The following is a 19052-nucleotide window of genomic DNA, read 5'->3' as shown; positions in this document are numbered from 1 at the left end:
CAAGTGGAGCGAGGCTAGTCGGTGTCTCGTGAGAAACAGCTGCCCAGTCATGTCCCACGTTCTTTGACTCTTGGGCGCAGAGCCTGTAATTTGCCACTGAAGCCGGATCTTTGACAGATTACAATGCGGGCGCACACGAGCGCAGAAAGAGGAGACGAAATTGCTTTTATTATTGTTAGGTTCCTTCAAGAGATCTTTTAAAGTCACTGCATTTAATTGCCATGGTGATGTCCATACTACTACCACTACTACTACTACTAGTACTACTACTACCACTACTACTTCTACTACTACTACTACTACTACTACTACTACTACTACCACGAGAAATATTATTATTATTATTATTATTATTATTAATAATAATAAACAAGTATTATTATTAAAATGAATAGGTTCTATTCTAACCAAAGCGACACCCATAGCCTACATTAACCAGCAGTACCTACAACAGCACCTTGTTATGGATCTTATTACAAACTGGTTAACCTGTCCTCCAAACGGCTTTTGTCACGTTGTACCACAAATCTTTAATCTCAATTAGAACTAAAATGAAAGCGAAAGTTTACCTTAAGCAGTAGACTATTATGCAATGCAGCTTCATGTCTTTCAGTATTAGCTCAATATATTTTATGTGCATTCATATTCATTACTCTCAAACCCCATTCAAGTGTAAAGGGCATGGATGAGGATCTGCTTATTGCTGCTAATGTAATATTACCTGTCGGTGTATGTGCTGTCCACTAGAGGGCAGCATTTCACCAACAGGTTTTCCCCTGTTAAGTATACGCTTATTGTGTGATCCCTTAGAAATGCATGCTCGTTTTTGAGAATTTAATTTTGCTTTCAGAACTTTCAAGTTAAGGTATGGAATTCTTTGAAATCTCATAACTCTGAGATTACTTGAAATAAATTACCCCTATTCAATACCAGTCAGCAGGGTTGCCAACTTTTCAAGATCACTTGGAGTGAAATTTGAACCTGGGGGGGGGGGGGGGGGGGGGGGGGAGTGGGGGGGAGTGTAAATTGTTGAAGGGGGGGGGGGGGGGTGGCGAAGGTAAAATGGACACAAATTAAGTGTTATATCGCGATCGATCGATCGCCAGTGGTTGGCGCCAGAGCGAACTAGTAACTCATTGAATCATAGGCTGTGTTCGAAATAGACTACTACATACTGGATACTGCATACTGGTCCTCGTAGTAGTATGCAGTACAGTTTCCAGTATGCGACAAAAGCAAAGCACACTACGGGGTCACGTGAACGTAGCGTTGCATGATGGGATGCAGTACACCACGAAGATAGCTCTGTTCGCGTACTGGAATATTTTGTGGAAGTAGTAGGTCATCCGGGTATGTTTCGCGTACTGGAAAATTTCATTTTGGTCACATACTGCATACGGCATACTGATTTGGGGCTCGATCAGTACGCCAGTAGTATGTAGTAGACTATTTCGAACACAGCCTTAGATATGGATCAGAGGTAAATAAGCTAGATTTTTTTTCGGCGTGAGAAATCGGATGTGTGGCGTGTGAGCGTGTGAAGACAGTCAAATGCGTGTGTCTCACGCTCAATGCGTGAGAGTTGGCAACCCTGAGTCAGTGGTGCCAATGGTAACTAGAGAATGTTGCACTACGTTACGTTATACTGTGACACGGGAAAACAGGAAGTGTATAACATGTTAAAGTGATGCCGTATAGCTTTCAGAGACACGTCGATAACTTGTTTGATTATTGTAATTTCACTGTTATACTCATTAAAGCGACGTGAACAAATGGAATATTGTTCCTATCTAGTAACCTTCACCACGTCTGAGGAGACTATTCCGGACCGTCACTAATGACAGAAATGATAATTGATAGAAAATTATGAGTGAATTTTAAGGGCACAGAGACAAATTACAAACATTAGAGAGCACTCTTTGTCATGAGCATTTTAGTCAGTTGAGTAAAATTTATTATGCACTATTCAGTCCCCCCAGGATTTCGCAGGCCTTTTTTGTGATTGTTGCGGGCTAAAATGTTTGATGTTGCGGGTGTTTTTAAAAAAAAATTGCGATGGAAGTTGCGGTGTGTTTTTGCTTTTTTGTGAGTACATTACAATAGGGAGTAAATGTATGGTTTCCTCTATTTAGTAGTCCATTTTAATTATCTATTTACCTATTTATTCAGGGTTGCCAACTTTTCAAGATCGCTTGAAGTGAGATTTGAACCTTTTGGGGGGGGGGGGGGGGGGGGGGGGTGGCGAACATTAATTGTTGACGGGGAGGGGGGGCGGGGTTAGCGAACGTAAGTTGTTACCGGGCGGCCTGTAAAATGGACACAAATTAAGTATTATATCGACATCGATCGTCAGTGGTTGGCGCCAGAGCGAACTAGTAACTCATAGATATGGATCAGAGATAAATAAATTTTATCTCTGACTTTAAACTTTATCTCAGTTCAAAGTTTAAACTTATAAACTTTATCTCAGACCCTCGCCGCTTGCGTGTGCTGCAGTGACTTCGCGGGCTACCGTTGCATTGTGGGGAATGTAGTGTTTGTGGGTGCAAAACACCATCGGGCGGCTGTGGCCTGCGGGCCGGTTCTAATAGTAATTAAATATCATCCAGGGGGCCATAGATAATCAATTCGCGGGTCGGATCTGGACAGTTTATCCCCGTTTTCATGTAGTGTACCGGGATACTGCTTTTCCCGATCTTTTTGCCGTTATTTTCGTCGCTCATGCTGCTTTCAGTCTGCTCCTCTTGAACGTATATACGGAGGTAAGGCGGGAGTTTGTCAACGTCACATCAAGACGACATCAGTGATTGGTCAAATTTGCGGGAAAGTTGCGGTGATTGGCTGAAGTTGCAACACCGCCCTGAATTCGCGGGGTTTGCTTGAAGTTGCGTTGAAGTTGCAAATCGCAACATCGCAACTTTCTGGAGGGTCTGACTATTAGACCGAAATGTATCTGAGGTGCACTGTTACAACTCAATTGCAACTTAAAGGTGTGTTTTACAGTTCGAAACATACAGTGATTAAAAAGACTGATAAAAAAAAAAGATTTTTAAAGCTCAATAAAAGCCATGTGCTTGGTTTCACGATCACCAAAAAGCTGCGCTAAAGTCACCAGCTAGCTGGACAAAATATGCTTTACATATAAGATTAACAAAATATGCCCCCATACATGATTTACAAAACATGCCCTCACACAAGATTGACAAGACATGACCTCACACAAGATTTACAAAACATGACCTCATACAACATTTTAAAAACATGCTTCTCATAAGACTTACAAAACACGCATCTTTTAGAAGATTTACAAAACACACACACACACACATATATATCTTACATATATATTACTTATATATTATATATATATACAGTAAGATTGACAAAAGATAACCTCATATCAGAGAATAAATGTCAGCTTCACTTAAAGTAATTCTTGTTAATTGTCTGAGGATACACTAATCTTTTGTAGCATTTAATGTTTATCCCTGTAACGTAGCTCGCGCTACGGAGCGAGGAGACGGACACAATCGCTGAGAGGAGCGAGATTTATTAAAGGGAATACCATACTCGTCGTCAGAAAGCCAGGCAGGGTCGATCACAGGAGGGCAGTCCGAATAACAGAGGTACACAGGCATAATGGGACAGGGAACTTAAACACGACGGGGAGACACGGAGCAGGCAAAACAACACGGAAAACAGAAACACAGCGTAAACTCACGAATGCACGTACTGACGGGATGAACAAACCAACTGATAGACAAAATCACGGATGACATGACTGGGGAATGATGGGACTTATATACATAGAACCAAACTAGGGACAGGTGATGACAATGACACAGGGGCGTGGTAACAAACGAGGAATATCAAAATAAACGAGCAGGGCGGGACAAACAGGCAGGGAACACAGACATGAGGGAACCCAGAGTGACAGCTACGAGAGGGGGCGTTGCCCTACGTGACAGAACCCCCCCTCAAAGCGTGCCACTCCGGAGCACGCAAGGGCAGACAGGACAGGGACACAGACTAGGACAGGACAGGGAACTACGGCACACGGCGAGGGACAGGAACAGCAGACACAGGACAGACCAGAGGGACAGGACCGGGCCGAACAGGACATGGGGCCTGGGGCATGGCAGGGACAAAGACAGGGGAACCAGAGACGGGCCAGGAGCTGGGCCGGGGCATGGCGATACAGGCAGGGACAGGGCAAGGCACGGGAGCAGGACTGGACAGGACAGGACCGGGGACAGACACGGGAGTGGGGCCAGGGGACAGGGCAGAGGCACACACGGAGGCAAACACGGCTTGGACAACCGAGACTGGGACAGGAACAAAGTGGGTGATTACTTGGGGAACAGACACAGGGACAGGGACCTGGAGGAACTGACCAGACGCAAACACAGGGACGGGTACAAGGACACGAACAGGCACACACACAGGAACTGGGACCAACACAAATCCAGGGACAGAACACGGGAGCAAGGGGAACACGGGTACAGAGGCAGGTGTACAGGGCAGAGCAGAGGGCACATAATGTCCGGGCCCAATAGAGGGCAGCACAGTCTCTGGGGACACAGGCGCGGCCGGGCGGCGGGCAGCGGGCACAGGCGCGGCCGGGCGGCGGGCAGCGGGCACAGGCAGGGTCCGCTGGCGGGCAGCGGGCACAGGCAGGGTCCGCTGGCGGGCAGCGGGCACAGGCAGGGTCCGCTGGCGGGCAGCGGGAACAGGCAGGGTCCGCTGGCGGGCAGCGGGAACAGGCAGGGTCCGCTGGCGGGCAGCGGGAACAGGAGCCGGCGTGGACGACCTCTCCAGGGTCGCGGGGACAGGAACCGGCGTGGACGACCTCTCCAGGGTCGCGGGGACAGGAACCGGCGTGGACTGCCGACGGGCAGCGGGGACAGGAACCTGGGGTGAGGAGATGCGCTCGGGGGGCGTGTACGCCAAGCCGACGTCCTCGGGGGGCGGAGCCACCAAGCCGACGTCCTCGGGGGGCGGAGCCACCAAGCCGACGTCCTCGGGGGGCGGAGCCACCAAGCCGACGTCCTCGGGGGGCGGAGCCGCCATACTGACGTCCTCGGGGGGCGGAGCCGCCATACTGACGTCCTCGGGGGGCGGAGCCACCAAGCCGACGTCCTCGGGGGGCGGAGCCACCAAGCCGACGTCCTCGGGGGGCGGAGCCACCATACTGACGTCATCGGGGGGCGGGACCGCCAAGCCGACGTGGCTTGTACTCCCCCCCAAAAAATACTTGGGGGTGTCGCGATGTGTAGCTGGCGGGATCAGCGGCGGTAGGTCCTCCTCCTCAGGGTCCTGGGTGAGCCTGGAAGAACACACAGACACACACGCCCCTCGGTGGCTCTCTCTGCGATGGCTCCGCCTCCTCTGAGGCGTCGGGAGCTCGCAGCAGCCATTGAGAGCCGACCGAGGGTTAAGCCAAAGCTCGTCTGTGCATTCCCTCCGTCTGCCCGCTGCTTGTACCACAGGTTGCTCACCCCTGTGGCGTTCGTCAAGCAGGGCAGACTCACAGCACTCAAAAGGAGTCTCGCCGCGAAAGCCAGTAGTGAGAGACTGCGCTTTCTTCGGTCTGCGACGAGACTTCCTTGTTCCCACAGCGCCAGGGGTATTCCTGTCTCCGGCTCGTTCGCGCTGTAACACATGAGAGTTAAACTGCACGGAAGCAGCCAACAACTCGTTACAGCGACTAAACTCACCGGAGTCTCGCTCTCTCGCTGTGTCCTCGTTGGATCCGTGATTATGTAACGTAGCTCGCGCTACGGAGCGAGGAGACGGACACAATCGCTGAGAGGAGCGAGATTTATTAAAGGGAATACCATACTCGTCGTCAGAAAGCCAGGCAGGGTCGATCACAGGAGGGCAGTCCGAATAACAGAGGTACACAGGCATAATGGGACAGGGAACTTAAACACGACGGGGAGACACGGAGCAGGCAAAACAACACGGAAAACAGAAACACAGCGTAAACTCACGAATGCACGTACTGACGGGATGAACAAACCAACTGATAGACAAAATCACGGATGACACGACTGGGGAATGATGGGACTTATATACATAGAACCAAACTAGGGACAGGTGATGACAATGACACAGGGGCGTGGTAACAAACGAGGAATATCAAAATAAACGAGCAGGGTGGGACAAACAGGCAGGGAACACAGACATGAGGGAACCCAGAGTGACAACTACGAGAGGGGGCGTTGCCCTACGTGACAATCCCACTGTAAGTTTTGGGCCACATCTTAGTCAAAAATCCCCATTTACATTACAAATGGTGGGAGCTTACAACTTGGAAGTACTTACAGAGCAGTAATAGTTCCTAATCATTAGGAGACTTTGGGAAGGCAAGTGACAGGAAGCATTTTGGACAAATGAACGCCCTCCATTTGGCCAATCAGAAGCAAGCAGGCATGTGGATGTTTTCTGTGCGTATCTGGACTGAAGTTCTTCCTTTATTCCCTTCTAGGACTTGTTCTTGGACATTTTGTAAGAGGCTATGTATTATTTCCACAGGAATATACCAGGACCCAGGAGTTACTTTGATGCATTTTGAAGGACTTACTACATCATCAAGTGTTCCAAAGAGGTACACAGTCACTCCAAAATCCTGTGGGAAACATTTCCAGAAGTGTAGAGCAGATGAAGGCTCAACTCCATAATAATGCCCATGATTTAGAATGTTGACAGAAATGGCAGACTGAGACAATACCTTTTACACTTCATAATCCCAGGGTGTACAAAAGGTAGCAAGAAGATCAGTCATAAAACATCTAACTGAAGATGTGTAATAAAACATTAATTCCACCATAGCAAGATTTATCATTTTGTTGAAAAAAAAATCACATCTCTTTTTAAAGCTTTGTGGTTGAAATTTGCACAAAGACACGTGAGAGAAAAAAGTTATGACAGAACATTTATTTTATTTCTTTTCTTAAACCTAAATTCAACATACTTTTTACTGCAAATCTAACACTGAGAACACCGTCGCTATGAGGAAGGCTTATGATAGCGGCGTCAGGCTATGGACCTGCTTCTCTTCGATCATGACTGTAAAACACTTGAAGGTCAAACGGATGAGGCGACCAGAAACATCCTGTAGGAAAATCTGTTGAAATGTGAAGGTGCACCAGGACTTCAGACAACTCATGTCCAAATGGGACAATGACCTGAACCATACAGCAAAGGTCACACTACACCAGCTCAAAGCTACAAAATTCAGCGTCCTGGAACGGATCAGTTGGATCCCATCTGTGTGATGATACTGTGCAACCGTGACAGCAACTTCTCCAAGAGACTCACAGTTGTAACTGGAGTGAAATTATTTTAAAAAATGTTAAGTATGGGAAGTGAATTCTTACGTAATCAAAACTTTGATCTTTATTTCTAATTGATTTTCACATTCAAATTACAGACTGCTTTGTGTTGAGTGGTAAACATCTCAGTTAAATACAACATGAGTGCTGTAACATACACTGCCACACTGTATAAGGTTTTCTATGAACAACAACTTTGACTGCTAAACGGAAGCACCCTATTTCTCTAACCGAATATGTCTCATTAACATTATTACCCTCTTAGAATGATTTAGCATTATGTTGAAAAAAGATATTCAGGAAGATTTTTATCCCTACTTCCAGATAAAATGGTTTCTCTACTAAAAAGGTCTATTAAGCACAAGAATAAAGTCACTAGAAATGCTAGTACTGACTCTGCCTCACCTGACCAGCATTCACAAACTAGTAGGCTGCGCAGTGATAGACTGAGCCCGATTGCAATTTGCAGCTAACAAATAACCCATTTCCGGTCGTTTTAAACTCTACTTTGAAGTACTGTGTTAAATATCTATTTCTGTGTCTATTGTACACGTTTGTTTCAAATGAAAAGAACTCCCAGTTTCCTTATACGTACTCTCTTACCTGCCAAAACCTTCTCTTTTTCTATAATATTCCTAACGCAAGTAGCTAATTTTCCTGTTCCAGTTTACTTTTCCAGTTTACTGTCCAGGAAAATGTGACCGTTTGACAAAATCAGACGTCACACGGCCATATGTAGGTTTCCACCTACCGTAACGGACAAAATACCGACACAATATATTGATCGCTGAGAGCACACATATCTCGACAACGTTAATTGGGAATTGCGAAGATAGTGAAAAATCCATTCACGTCATGTTTAATTATAATGAATTACACAAGCACAAAGCTCCAGCTGCGGCGCTGTATTTTCACTCGTGTGCTTAATCTGTCTTCATTTCAGTAAAAGGAGGTGGCGATTATCAGTCTTGGATCGAGCCTCTGGAAAACCAAATGAAACGGCCTTGTTCCTGGTGCTATTATAGTGACACCGTGTCATGTGCAATCCTCAGACACACTTCACACCAAACACATCAGTTACACCCAGACAAACACAGAACTGGCTTTATCGACCTTACAGTGAGGGGTTGAATGTGGACTGTTGGTGCTAACTATAAACGGGAGGAGAGTGTGTACAAACGAGTGCTGAAGAATGAAAGGATGAAAGAGAAAGAAAGCAATCGTTTAGACGGCTAAGCCGATAGACGATGAAAATGCTATACGTTTAGAGTAACAGATATCTGAAGACTGGCGGTTCGACCTTTATACTGCACACTCACGCTAGTACATTCTTTGCTCACTTTCCATGTTCCGCACCCTCTAAATCATCTACCAGCTTCAGGCTTCACAAGGTACAAATTGTAGTCGGAGGGGAAAAGAACCCCGCCTCATTTAGACATGGAGTTATTTGATGGTGGCTTGCGTTTGGAATAAAGCATAGCTTTCTTCTGGGCAGGTGACTGTGGACCTCAACAGCTGCTCTCTTGTGAAGGAGAGAGAAAGGAGAGCGCGAACACTCGCAGCTCTTTGATACTGCAGGGAACACCAATAAATGAATCAACTGCACTGAATCTACCTGCCTTCTTTTACTTCTTGTCTGAAGACTGACCTTAAAGCACTGCATATATTCTTCCATGAGAATGAGATGGATGCAAGTTGAAGCTAACAAGGATCTTTGACCACCTCCTAAAAGCCTAGAACGAGAGAAAAAGTCATAAGGATGTATTTTGTGTTCTTGTCAACATGAGACTATACACAGCCAACTCTCAAATTGTGCACTTTTCTATCAAGGTGACTATTAAAACTCTCGTGCTTCTTTATTACGGAGGCCTATCTGGTTCTGTATTTTTTAAACAAAGTCAAAGTCAAATTTGTAGCGAATTTGTAGCGTTTAATTATGGATTATGAACGGGGGTACCATCCTGATTGCTCAGGAACCAATATTGTGATAACAGAAATAGGTGGAATATGGTTCAGTCTCCTTACCAAAGGGTTAAAGTCAGTATTTACCAAACTAAAACGTCTAAAATAAACGTCACTACTGCACTACACACATATGTCTTTGGCATAGTTCTCACCCTCAGGGAAGTTAGATTTGATTTACAACTTCACACTAAAAACAACAATGATAGCTCTTCTTACATTTAAGATTTCAGCATTATTTTTATTTATCAACATTAAGTCCACATAACAAGAACTGATCTAAAATCAATCTTTTTTTGCTGCTTCATTTATTAATAAAAAAAAACAAGCAAAACCCCAGAACACAATCATTTAGATTTTTCTTTATTTATTCCTCAAATGGCTTATATGTACGCAGACCACAAATGAGGATGCTTTTCATGTAAATCAGTGAATCAGTGGATAAATTAATGTATGTTATTCCATTTTATTGGAATTTTGCTGATGAAGCATAATCGTTAAACGGTGCAGACGTGGCATCATTACCTAGCCTTGCTGTGAGGGCCCAACACAACGGTTTACTTGGTCAACACGATCTGTTCAGACTTCTTTCTCAATAACTAAGTTATGAATGAAACTAAAGGGGGTGTTTTGTCTTTTTTAAATTAGGTGTAGCAAGAAAAGAGGCCTGTTCAGAGAGCTGTTCAACAGACGGCATCAGAACACCGCAGCTCTTGGGAACAAGGTAAACACTGTCAAATTATTAGCCACTGCAACTAAACAAAGACATGTGTTGTGTTTTAGCCCTGGGGTTTGCAGGGGGAGGTCTTAGGTGGAGTCAGTGTTTGCATAGTCTGTGTGTGTGTGTGTGTGCTGGTGTGTTCATGTGCTTGTGTGTCTTTGTGGTTTACTGAGGTGTGGTGTACATGATTATGTGTGTGAGCTAGTGAGGGTTTTCTTACTCTCTTCCAGTCCAAAGATTCAAAATTTAATCCCAGCCACAAGTGATAGGCCTATCATAACTTCAGGGTACAATGCAAACCACAAAGTGGACACAAAGGGCAAAATGGGGAACTACCTGTTTCTACGTACATTGTTATGGGAGTTCTCTTCAAGGTTGCTGTGAATGTATTATTTCTTAAATTTTCATCACATTGTACATAAAGTACATGATGCATGCTTTACCATATATGTCTTTCTTTTTCTGCCCTATGTGTTTGTGTATGTTTCAGTATAGCTATTTTTGGTCCTATTGCCATTATTTACGTGTTAACTAGCCATATTTATCTGAGTTAAAGGGTGTTTATTCCACACTTTGGTGTTAGTGTGCACGTTTGTGTGAGACTGCTAGTCCATATGCTCTCTGTGCTCTGATATTAACCCCAAATACAAACACCTCCCAGTCATGCAGCACTGACAGACATTACACAGATCAGAAAAGCATCAGAAAAGTACTAGATATGACAAATATGATCAGTTTGACTTAATTGGTGGAATGAGCATTTATTGCTGTATTTATTATACAGTGAATTTGCACAGGCAGTCATAATTACATAAAATGCTTATGAGAGATTATGATACAGCTGTCTATTTCTAATAAAATACAAACATTTTGTTTAGGCCTATGTGTCACCTGAGATTATTTTTTTATTAAATAAATAAATAATAAGTTATTAGGGTTCTATACTTGATTAGCTGTACACCATCCCACTTCCTTAACCTAACTTAACAAAATTATTTGTTGGGTCTTTAAACCAAGATACTTGAATTACCACTGCTCAATTCAGGACAGCTTAGACCTGCCACATTGCATTTGGTGGCACAGTGGGTGGGACTATGCAAATGAGGCCACTCAGTCCCATATAGGCTGTTGTGAGCATCAGCGTCCAGATCACAGAACCTCCAGAACCACAACAAGAGGACATTTACCACACTACACTTATTACTGAAAGGACTTTCCTATTCCTTTTTGATTCTTTGCCAGCATTTGATGTTTTTTTTTCTTTTCTTTTCTTTTTTTTTTATTGATCAAGTCAGATCCGCAGGAACTTAGGTGTGACAACTCTGATGGGTAGAGCCAATTTAAGATTTTCTATTTTTCCGAGTGCTGTTCGTCAACCATAGCTTTTTGATTACTTTTGTACTTTTTGGCATAAATTTCTGTTTATCAAGAGAGGCTCCAGCTCCTCAGGTTTTCATGCTTTTCTCATCTTTGATGAATTCGTCACTTCAGTGAAGATGCTCTGGTCCGGCTTCTTCTACCCGCTCATTATCCTGGGTGCTGGTGTGGCTGTGACAAATGGGTTTGGTGCTTTCCAGCCCAGAGCCAGTCAATTCAGCCTCTTTAAATCAGGACCCAGTCCTCACTACAGCCCTGGGAAACCTACTGCCAGACACAAGTGAGTATCATTGCTTCTTTGTGCCAACATAGCGGGTTAGCTAAAGTAAGGTGAGAACCCAGAGGACTGGACACATGCAAGTAGGTCTGTCAACACAGACTGATGTAGTCTTGGGGTCCTGATTAATATATATTAAAAATGTTTGATTTTCTTCAGCAATTGTACTTTGACTATTTGGTAGGCATCGATTTCATTATTATTACTTTAATTATTATTACAAAATAATAATATATATGTAATAATAATATGTAATGCTAGCATTAAAATTAAAATACATTTTAATTAAAGTAAAAAAAAGCTTTCATTAAAAAAAATTTTTATTTCTCCTAAAGAAATAATCCATATGATAATTACATTAAGAAGGCATTTAAAACAAGTTATGTTAAATGCATATCTTAATATTTAATGTGATGTGCTGCATGGAAAATGTAAAAGTAACATGTTAAAATATTAATGCAGTGAGAAGCAGAGAAGATTATAGAAGATGAACAGTGGATCTTAACCCAAGCTTACTCTCTCTCTCTCTCTCTAAAGGAACCACTGTGCATATGTAGTGGAAAAAAGCATGTCATACACTGTTCAGGATGGGGCTGCTCCCTACGTGAAGGCAGAGTACCACAAGTGTGGCTGGAAGCAGAAATGTCCAGCTCTAATGTAAGTACTACCGTACTACACTGAGGTGTGATTCATTTAACTTTAATGGAAGTACTACTGTACTACCCTGAGGTGTGATTCATTTAACTTTTCATTTAACACTTAATTTATTTTTTGCAATGTTGTTTATTAAATTACTTGATTTACTCACATTAGAATGTTTTGCTTTCTGCCCTCATAGGTACCGTATGTTTTACAAGCCAATGTATAAAGTGGCTTACAAGACAATTACTGAGTTGGAATGGAGATGTTGTCCCGGGTTCACTGGAGTTGATTGTAATATTGAACCTGCAGCATATGGAATGAAGGCAATGCCCCCATTTAAAGGCCCTATGCCTTCCTATAAAGGCCCTATGCCATCTTATAAAGGCCCAGTGCCATCTTATAAAGGCCCTATGACATCGTTCAAGGGCCCCATGCCTGCCTTCAAAGGTCTTACACCACCTTATAACAGTCTACAGACTCCTTATAAAGGAATCATGCCCTCACATAAGGAACCAGTGTCTTTATTTAAGGGCCCAATGATCCATCCCAACTACAGACAAAACCACTGGAATCAACCCCAGGTACCACCCAACAGAATGGGTGGCTATCCAAGCCCAAATATCGGCCCCTCCTATCCAGAAACCTCATTTGAGCCTTATCCAGATCACGAGGATGCCGAATCAGTTCATCCGGATGCAGTGCCAGAACCCCACAATCCTCTGACCGATGATCAAGATCCTGGGCATGATCCCATTCCAGATGATCACCAGCCGATAACAGACTACCAGGATCCTGTGCCAGATACCCAGGGTTCAAATCCACAGCATCCAGGCACTGAGTCAGTTCTTGAGACACAGGCGCCCTCTGGTGACAGGGAGCGAAACCACGGTGAGACAGGCTGGCTTTTTCACAAGCAAAATATAAAGTTTAAATACTTTACGTATTAAATTGTCTGGCATCTCAATTTAACAGCTCATGCATTGAGAGTTGGAAATATTTTTCAGATAATATTCAATATTCTCTTGCAGTATAAAAAATTTATATTCAGTCTGAATATATCAAGATTGCATTAAAGATGCTACATTTAAAGTCTTGTTTAGATCAAATGATGTTAATCCTAAAAGAAAATCTACTAGATACTGATCTTCCTCAATGCATTCCTTCTCTGATCCTAGATACTGAAGGGGACGGTGTCACAGTTGAACGCCTGAATCGGATGGACGAGGAAGTTCAGCGCCTCTCGCTTGGCCTTGAGACTCTACGGGGGAAAGTGACAGGATTAGAAGACCACCTGCGTGCCGCGCTCCGGGAGGATGCCAACCGAATGCTCTCCGCCCTCCTCTCGGCAGCTCCGCCCCCGGTTATTGCTCCACCCCTCGACTCCACTGTCGCTTTTGGGGACCTGCCAGGCGGAGCGCCTGAGATGGAGCACTCCGACGTGGCGGGCCAGCTCCCACGGCTGGGCGAGCTGACGGAGAAGGTGTCGGAGCTGCACACCGAGCTACGAGCTAAGGACACAGAGCTGGCTGAGCTGAGAGGGAAGGTCCTGGAACATGACGGAGCCCTGCAGAGGCTGGCTGGAGGCTGGGGCAACTTCACGGACTCACGGCTGGATCTGGAGACACTAGTGGGAGCGAAGCTTAGCCAGGCCCGTGTGGCCATCCTAGGAGGCTTTGAGAAGCGCGTGGAGAGCGCGGAGGAGCGCTGCGAGAGCCGAGCAATGGAGGTGCGTCTCCGGTGCAAGCAGGAGCTAAAGGAGGGCCGGGTGCAGCTGGAGCAGGAACTGAATGGTATTGAGGCAGACTTGAGGAAGGAGCTCGGAGAATTACGTGCCCAGCTTCGAGGACTTGAGCCTGGAGAGGCCTGCTGCATCGCAGTGTCGGGTGTGACTGAAAGGGTGGTTCTGTTGGAGCAGTCGATGGACGGCTTGAACCAGTCCCAAGTGTACCTTCGGGCCGAGCTGGGTGGTCACAAGGACCATGTGGACGGCATGCTGGAGGGCAGGCTAGGCTACGTGGAAGAACAGCTGAGCCTGATAGGAAAACATCAGGGAGGTGTTGTCCCTGAAACGGCTAATGTCAGCCTTGACGCCTGCCTTGAGGACAAGATGAAGGCTCTTGAAAGTCGTCTGTTTGCTGCAGTGGAGGAACTTAGCAATGCAACAGCCCCAGCTCTGCTGGAAGGCCAGTCTGTACCTACATTAGAAACCGAAGTGGAGTCTCTTAGGAAAAGGCTAGAGGTGGACATGGACCGCGTGCAGAAGCACCTTAGCTCTTTGGAGCTGCTTTGCACTTCTTCTTGTACCTCACAACCAGTTCTGACAGGATATGACACAACACACAAGCAAGAAGAAACCAAAAACCACAGCAACCTTCACAGGAAACTCGATGCGCAGGTGGAAAGGTTGGATCATTTGAATGCCACTCTCAACTCTCTGCTTACCCAGCTAGCTGAGACGAAAGCTGAGGAGGGGCTTCAGGGCGAGGTGACGTTGCTCAAGGTGAGCGTGCACTCCGTCACCCGTGCCCTCCATGGCCTGAAAGACTCTGTCGGGAACATTGTGCGGGAAGTGGGGCGAGCCAACGTCACCTGGCAGGAGCGTGAGGAGCGGCTGGCGCAGCAGGTTAAAGGTGTGGTGCACCTGGTGGGTCGGCAGGCCTCCATGCTGGGCACGGGGGAGAGGAAGCTGACCAGACTGAAGGGTGAGTTGCAGGATCTGCGTCGTAGGCTGGGTACGGAACTGCAGGGCTGTCGCTCTACTGCCATGGGTGTCCGGAAGGAGGTGACCGAGGTCGGAGGCCGAGTAGCCCGGGTGGAGGATCAGTGCAGCGGCTTGGCACGACTGGCCGAAGATTTAGAGCTGATCCGAGGAGAACTGGAGAAACACATGGATGGGTACTTGTCCCAGGTCAACAGCACCCTTGTCAATCATTCCCTCCAGCTAACCGAGCTTAGAAATGGATTTAAAAACTGCACCGTCGTGTCTGAGCTGACAAATACAACAGACTTCACAGCAACTCAGCTATGGGAAGAACCACACATACCTGGATCAGCATATCCAAGAGGAGACCAGTTTATAGAGACCACACAGGTGAAAGATGTTCAGGAACTCAACCACACTCCATAGAATGGCCCAGCGTTTCTTAAAATGACTGATCCACTAGAGGGCCAAGCAGTGTTTACCTAAGACAGTGTTTACTTAATTATGTTGACCCATTTTATGGGTTGAAGACCATTAGAAGGGATTTTTTCAATGTCGTTTTGGGTATATATTAGGGTTTATACATTTTTGTACTGATTAAATTGTATTAGCGTGTTTGTTAATGATAAACAGACACATTTGTATTTGTGACTGTGTGCGTTGAATCTTTTCCCTTTGTATTGTTTTTATACTCCTGGAGTCACCTATAATGACTAAAGATATTTTCCTCTGAATCTGTTTGTATTAAAAAGTAAAAAGTACTTTCATTCAATGATGATCAACTCTTTATCTTAAATGTATCTTAATATTAAATGTATCTTATCTTTAAATCATATGGTTATAACATTATATAAATCATACACAGTGACACAGAAATAGCCGTAAGTAGCAAAAGTTGTCTTCCAACATTTTTATTTATAAATGAAAGCTCATAAAAATGTATATGGACATATTACAGCAAACATATTCATCTGTCAGAACAACTCCAGTGACATCTCTCAACGCCTGGGTAACAATTCTCCATATAACAGCATATAACTACTAATTACAGATTTTGCTCACTAAACCCAGTAAAATAATTACATACATAACACACCAAAGAAGAAAAAATACTAGTCACTTCTGACAGAACTTTGAATTTAACTCCATTTAGATGAATTATATGACTATCGCATCAACATATCCTTTTCAGTTTGTCATGGAATATGCTTTTAATCCCATTGGACGTAAGACTGGCGACACGGGTGAGCTGCATTTAGTGTGGCACCATATTCGTGTGTGAGCTTTCGTGGTAAGCATTCTTATATATGCGTTGAAATGATAAGATTATATTTGTGCATGCTATGCATTTCATTTTTTAAGAAATGAAAAAGAAATACAACTTCTGTAGTACAGATTTGAATACTGCAGTCTGCCTTGTAACATTATATCCCAGGCACTGTGAAAGGGGGAAGAGGGGGAGGGGGGAGGAGGGAGGAAGTGACATATCAGAAGAAGAACATATAACTACTAATTACAGATTTTGCTCTCTAAACACAGTAGAATCATTAGATACATGCATTAGGTACATTCACTCCTACATCATTATTTACATCTTGCACAGAAGTTTTGGAGGTTTCAAACTTTTCAAACTGTTCATTCTAGCAACATCAAATGGTTTGATATTGCTGGACACAGCAACTCGTCATGCTAACACACCAAAGAAGAAAAAATACTAGTCAATTCTGACAGAACTTTGAATTTAACTCAGCCATTAAGATGAATTATATGACTATCGCATCAACATATCCTTTTCCGTTTGTCATGGAATATGCTTTTAATCCGATTGTACATAAGACTGGCAACACGGGTGAGCTGCATTTAGTGTGGCACCAATCCCAGAGGCAGGCATTCAGACTCTGGTGGGTTACATTCGGTCTCTGGTGGGTTACATTCGGACTCTGGTGGGTGACTGTTTCTGTTTTGGGAGCATGTTCTAGATTTTGCTAGTTTAAACAAAGGTAAAAGCAAGAAGGAAAGGAAAAATAAATTGTTTACCCAAAATTACAGGCTGTGACGTACTACTCTTGATTCCCAGGACGATGAGGTAAGTATCATAGCCATACAGCAGAGCTGCCAGAATGCCAAAAACCTGCAAGACAGGCATACCCTATAACATTACAACTTTACCCCAAAACATTACAACTTTACTCCACTACATTACCCCTCAGCATTACAATACTATCCCACATTAGAGCAGGGTTGCCAACTTTTCAAGATCGCTTGGAGTGAGATTTGAATCTGGAGGAGGTGGCGAGTGTAAATTGTTTACGACGGGGGGGGGGGGGGGCTGGCGAACGTAAAGTGTTACGGGGGGGGGTGTAAAATGGACACAAATTAAGTATTATATCGCGATCGATCGATCGCCAGTGGTTGGCGCCAGAGCGAACTAGTAACTCATTGAATCGTAGATGTGGATCAGAGGTAAATTTTTCGGCTTGAGAAATCGGACGTGTGGCGTGTGAAGACGGCCAAATGCGTGTGTTGGCAAACCTGTTAGAGCATAACCCATTAGATTAAAAATATTTTACCTAGAACATCCATTTTAGTCAGGTGTGTCAAAACTTTTGACTGGTAGTATATGTGTGTGTATGTGAGCGTGTGTGTGTGTGTGTGTGTGTGTGTGTGTGAATATCCTTTACTTTTTCACAAACACAAAGAGGCCCAGAGGCTGCATATGCACACACTCACCCCTCCAGTGCGTTGTGGAGTGTCTGACCAATGAGACGCCACACAAATTAGAGATGTGATCATGAAGATCAAACAGCTGGTCAGTGCTCGAAAAAAGTCCTAGATAACAATACATAAGACTTAGCTGAAGTTGTTCAGCATAGCTCAGCTACTGATATCAGCTTGTAAAGAAGATGAAAGTGTGTTCAGTGTATGGTGCACAAATGTAGGTTTACAAGCTTCTTATACCGTCCATATGAAGCTGATGAATACGATTCTTTTCTGTAAATCCAGGCTTAAAATAATGAAGAATATGAGCGAGGAGACCATCTCAAAAATGGCCACTATAATGAATCTCCCATAATCTGAGACAGCATAGCAGATTACGATGATGATACATAGGATCTAGGTGTGAGAGAGAGAGAGAGAGAGAGAGAGAGAGAGAGAGAGAAAGGCCAAAGCCTCGTCAATGTTTCCAATCACATGATTTATTACATTTCATCATTTTCCCCATCATTCTCCCTTCCACCTACATGTTGAAAGTGTGCGGTTTTGGTTTAGAGCGTTCTGGAATGAGTGTGGCTTCGTTGCTGTGCTCATTTAAGAGACCTAACTGAAGTGTGTTAGTAGTCATATTCCTGTATGAGCTTTCGTGGTAAGTATTCTTATATATGCATTGAAATGTTAAGATTATATTTGTGCATGCTGCGCATTTGGTTGATGATGCAATGGTGACAATCTCTAAAAATGGGGAAGTGTGCCCTCCTGTTTACATGGTCTGTAGTTTCATTCACTGTAAAATGGCATCACTGATTGGAATCTATTTATATATTTTCCAGAAGAGCCTAATGCCCTACTGCCTACTAACTTGACTGTGGCAGGAAACCCACACATATCGCATCGATATTGTTTTGTAGATTGGGGCAGTCATGGTCCTGTGGTCTTGTGACCAGGGCGTCGTGGGTTCTATTCCCAAGACTGAGGCCATGACTGAGGTGCCCTTGAGCGAGGCATCTAACCCCAACTGCTCCCCGGGCTTGGGCTTGGGCTGCCCACCACTCTGGGCATGTGTGCACCACAGCCCCCTAGTAATCACTAGTGTGTGTGTGTGTGTGTGTGTGTGTGTGTGTGTGTGTGTGTGTGTGTGTGTCTAACTACACAGATGGGTAAATGCAGATAACAAATTTTGATTGCGGTGAAAAATCACAATTGACAAATATGGTACATTTCACATTTCAAACAAAAAGGGTTAATTTGAGAACCGGCTGGGGAGCCGCATGAAACCAGGCAAAGAGCCGCATGCGGCTCGCGAGCCGCGGGTTGGCC

At 44.5% G+C, this 19052-nt stretch overlaps 1 protein-coding gene and 1 long non-coding RNA gene across 2 annotated transcripts in view; one reads left to right on the top strand and one right to left on the bottom strand.

Annotated features, from left to right (window-relative positions):
* Positions 1-9946: 9946 nt before the first annotated feature.
* On the top strand, positions 9947-15667 carry emilin3a (elastin microfibril interfacer 3a). Its single transcript, XM_077001242.1, has 5 exons — positions 9947-10023; positions 11512-11677; positions 12212-12331; positions 12513-13204; positions 13492-15667. Exons 2-5 carry the CDS (start codon positions 11517-11519, stop codon positions 15441-15443), a joined length of 2925 nt encoding a protein of 974 aa, XP_076857357.1. The 5' UTR covers positions 9947-10023; positions 11512-11516; the 3' UTR covers positions 15444-15667.
* A 226-nt stretch (positions 15668-15893) lies between these two features.
* Positions 15894-19052, bottom strand: part of LOC143512882 (uncharacterized) — a 49760-nt gene continuing 46601 nt past the window's right edge. Inside the window, exons 6-7 of the long non-coding RNA XR_013130533.1 lie at positions 17055-17148; positions 15894-16455 (exon numbers count right to left, since the gene is read on the bottom strand). This is a non-coding gene — a long non-coding RNA (uncharacterized LOC143512882). The remainder of the gene's footprint in view (positions 16456-17054; positions 17149-19052) is intronic.

This window comes from Brachyhypopomus gauderio, chromosome 4, assembly GCF_052324685.1.
Source record: "Brachyhypopomus gauderio isolate BG-103 chromosome 4, BGAUD_0.2, whole genome shotgun sequence".
NCBI classification, from domain to species: Eukaryota; Metazoa; Chordata; class Actinopteri; order Gymnotiformes; family Hypopomidae; genus Brachyhypopomus; species Brachyhypopomus gauderio.
Note: the sequence above shows the minus strand (reverse complement) of the source record. Positions and strands in the feature narration are given on the sequence as shown.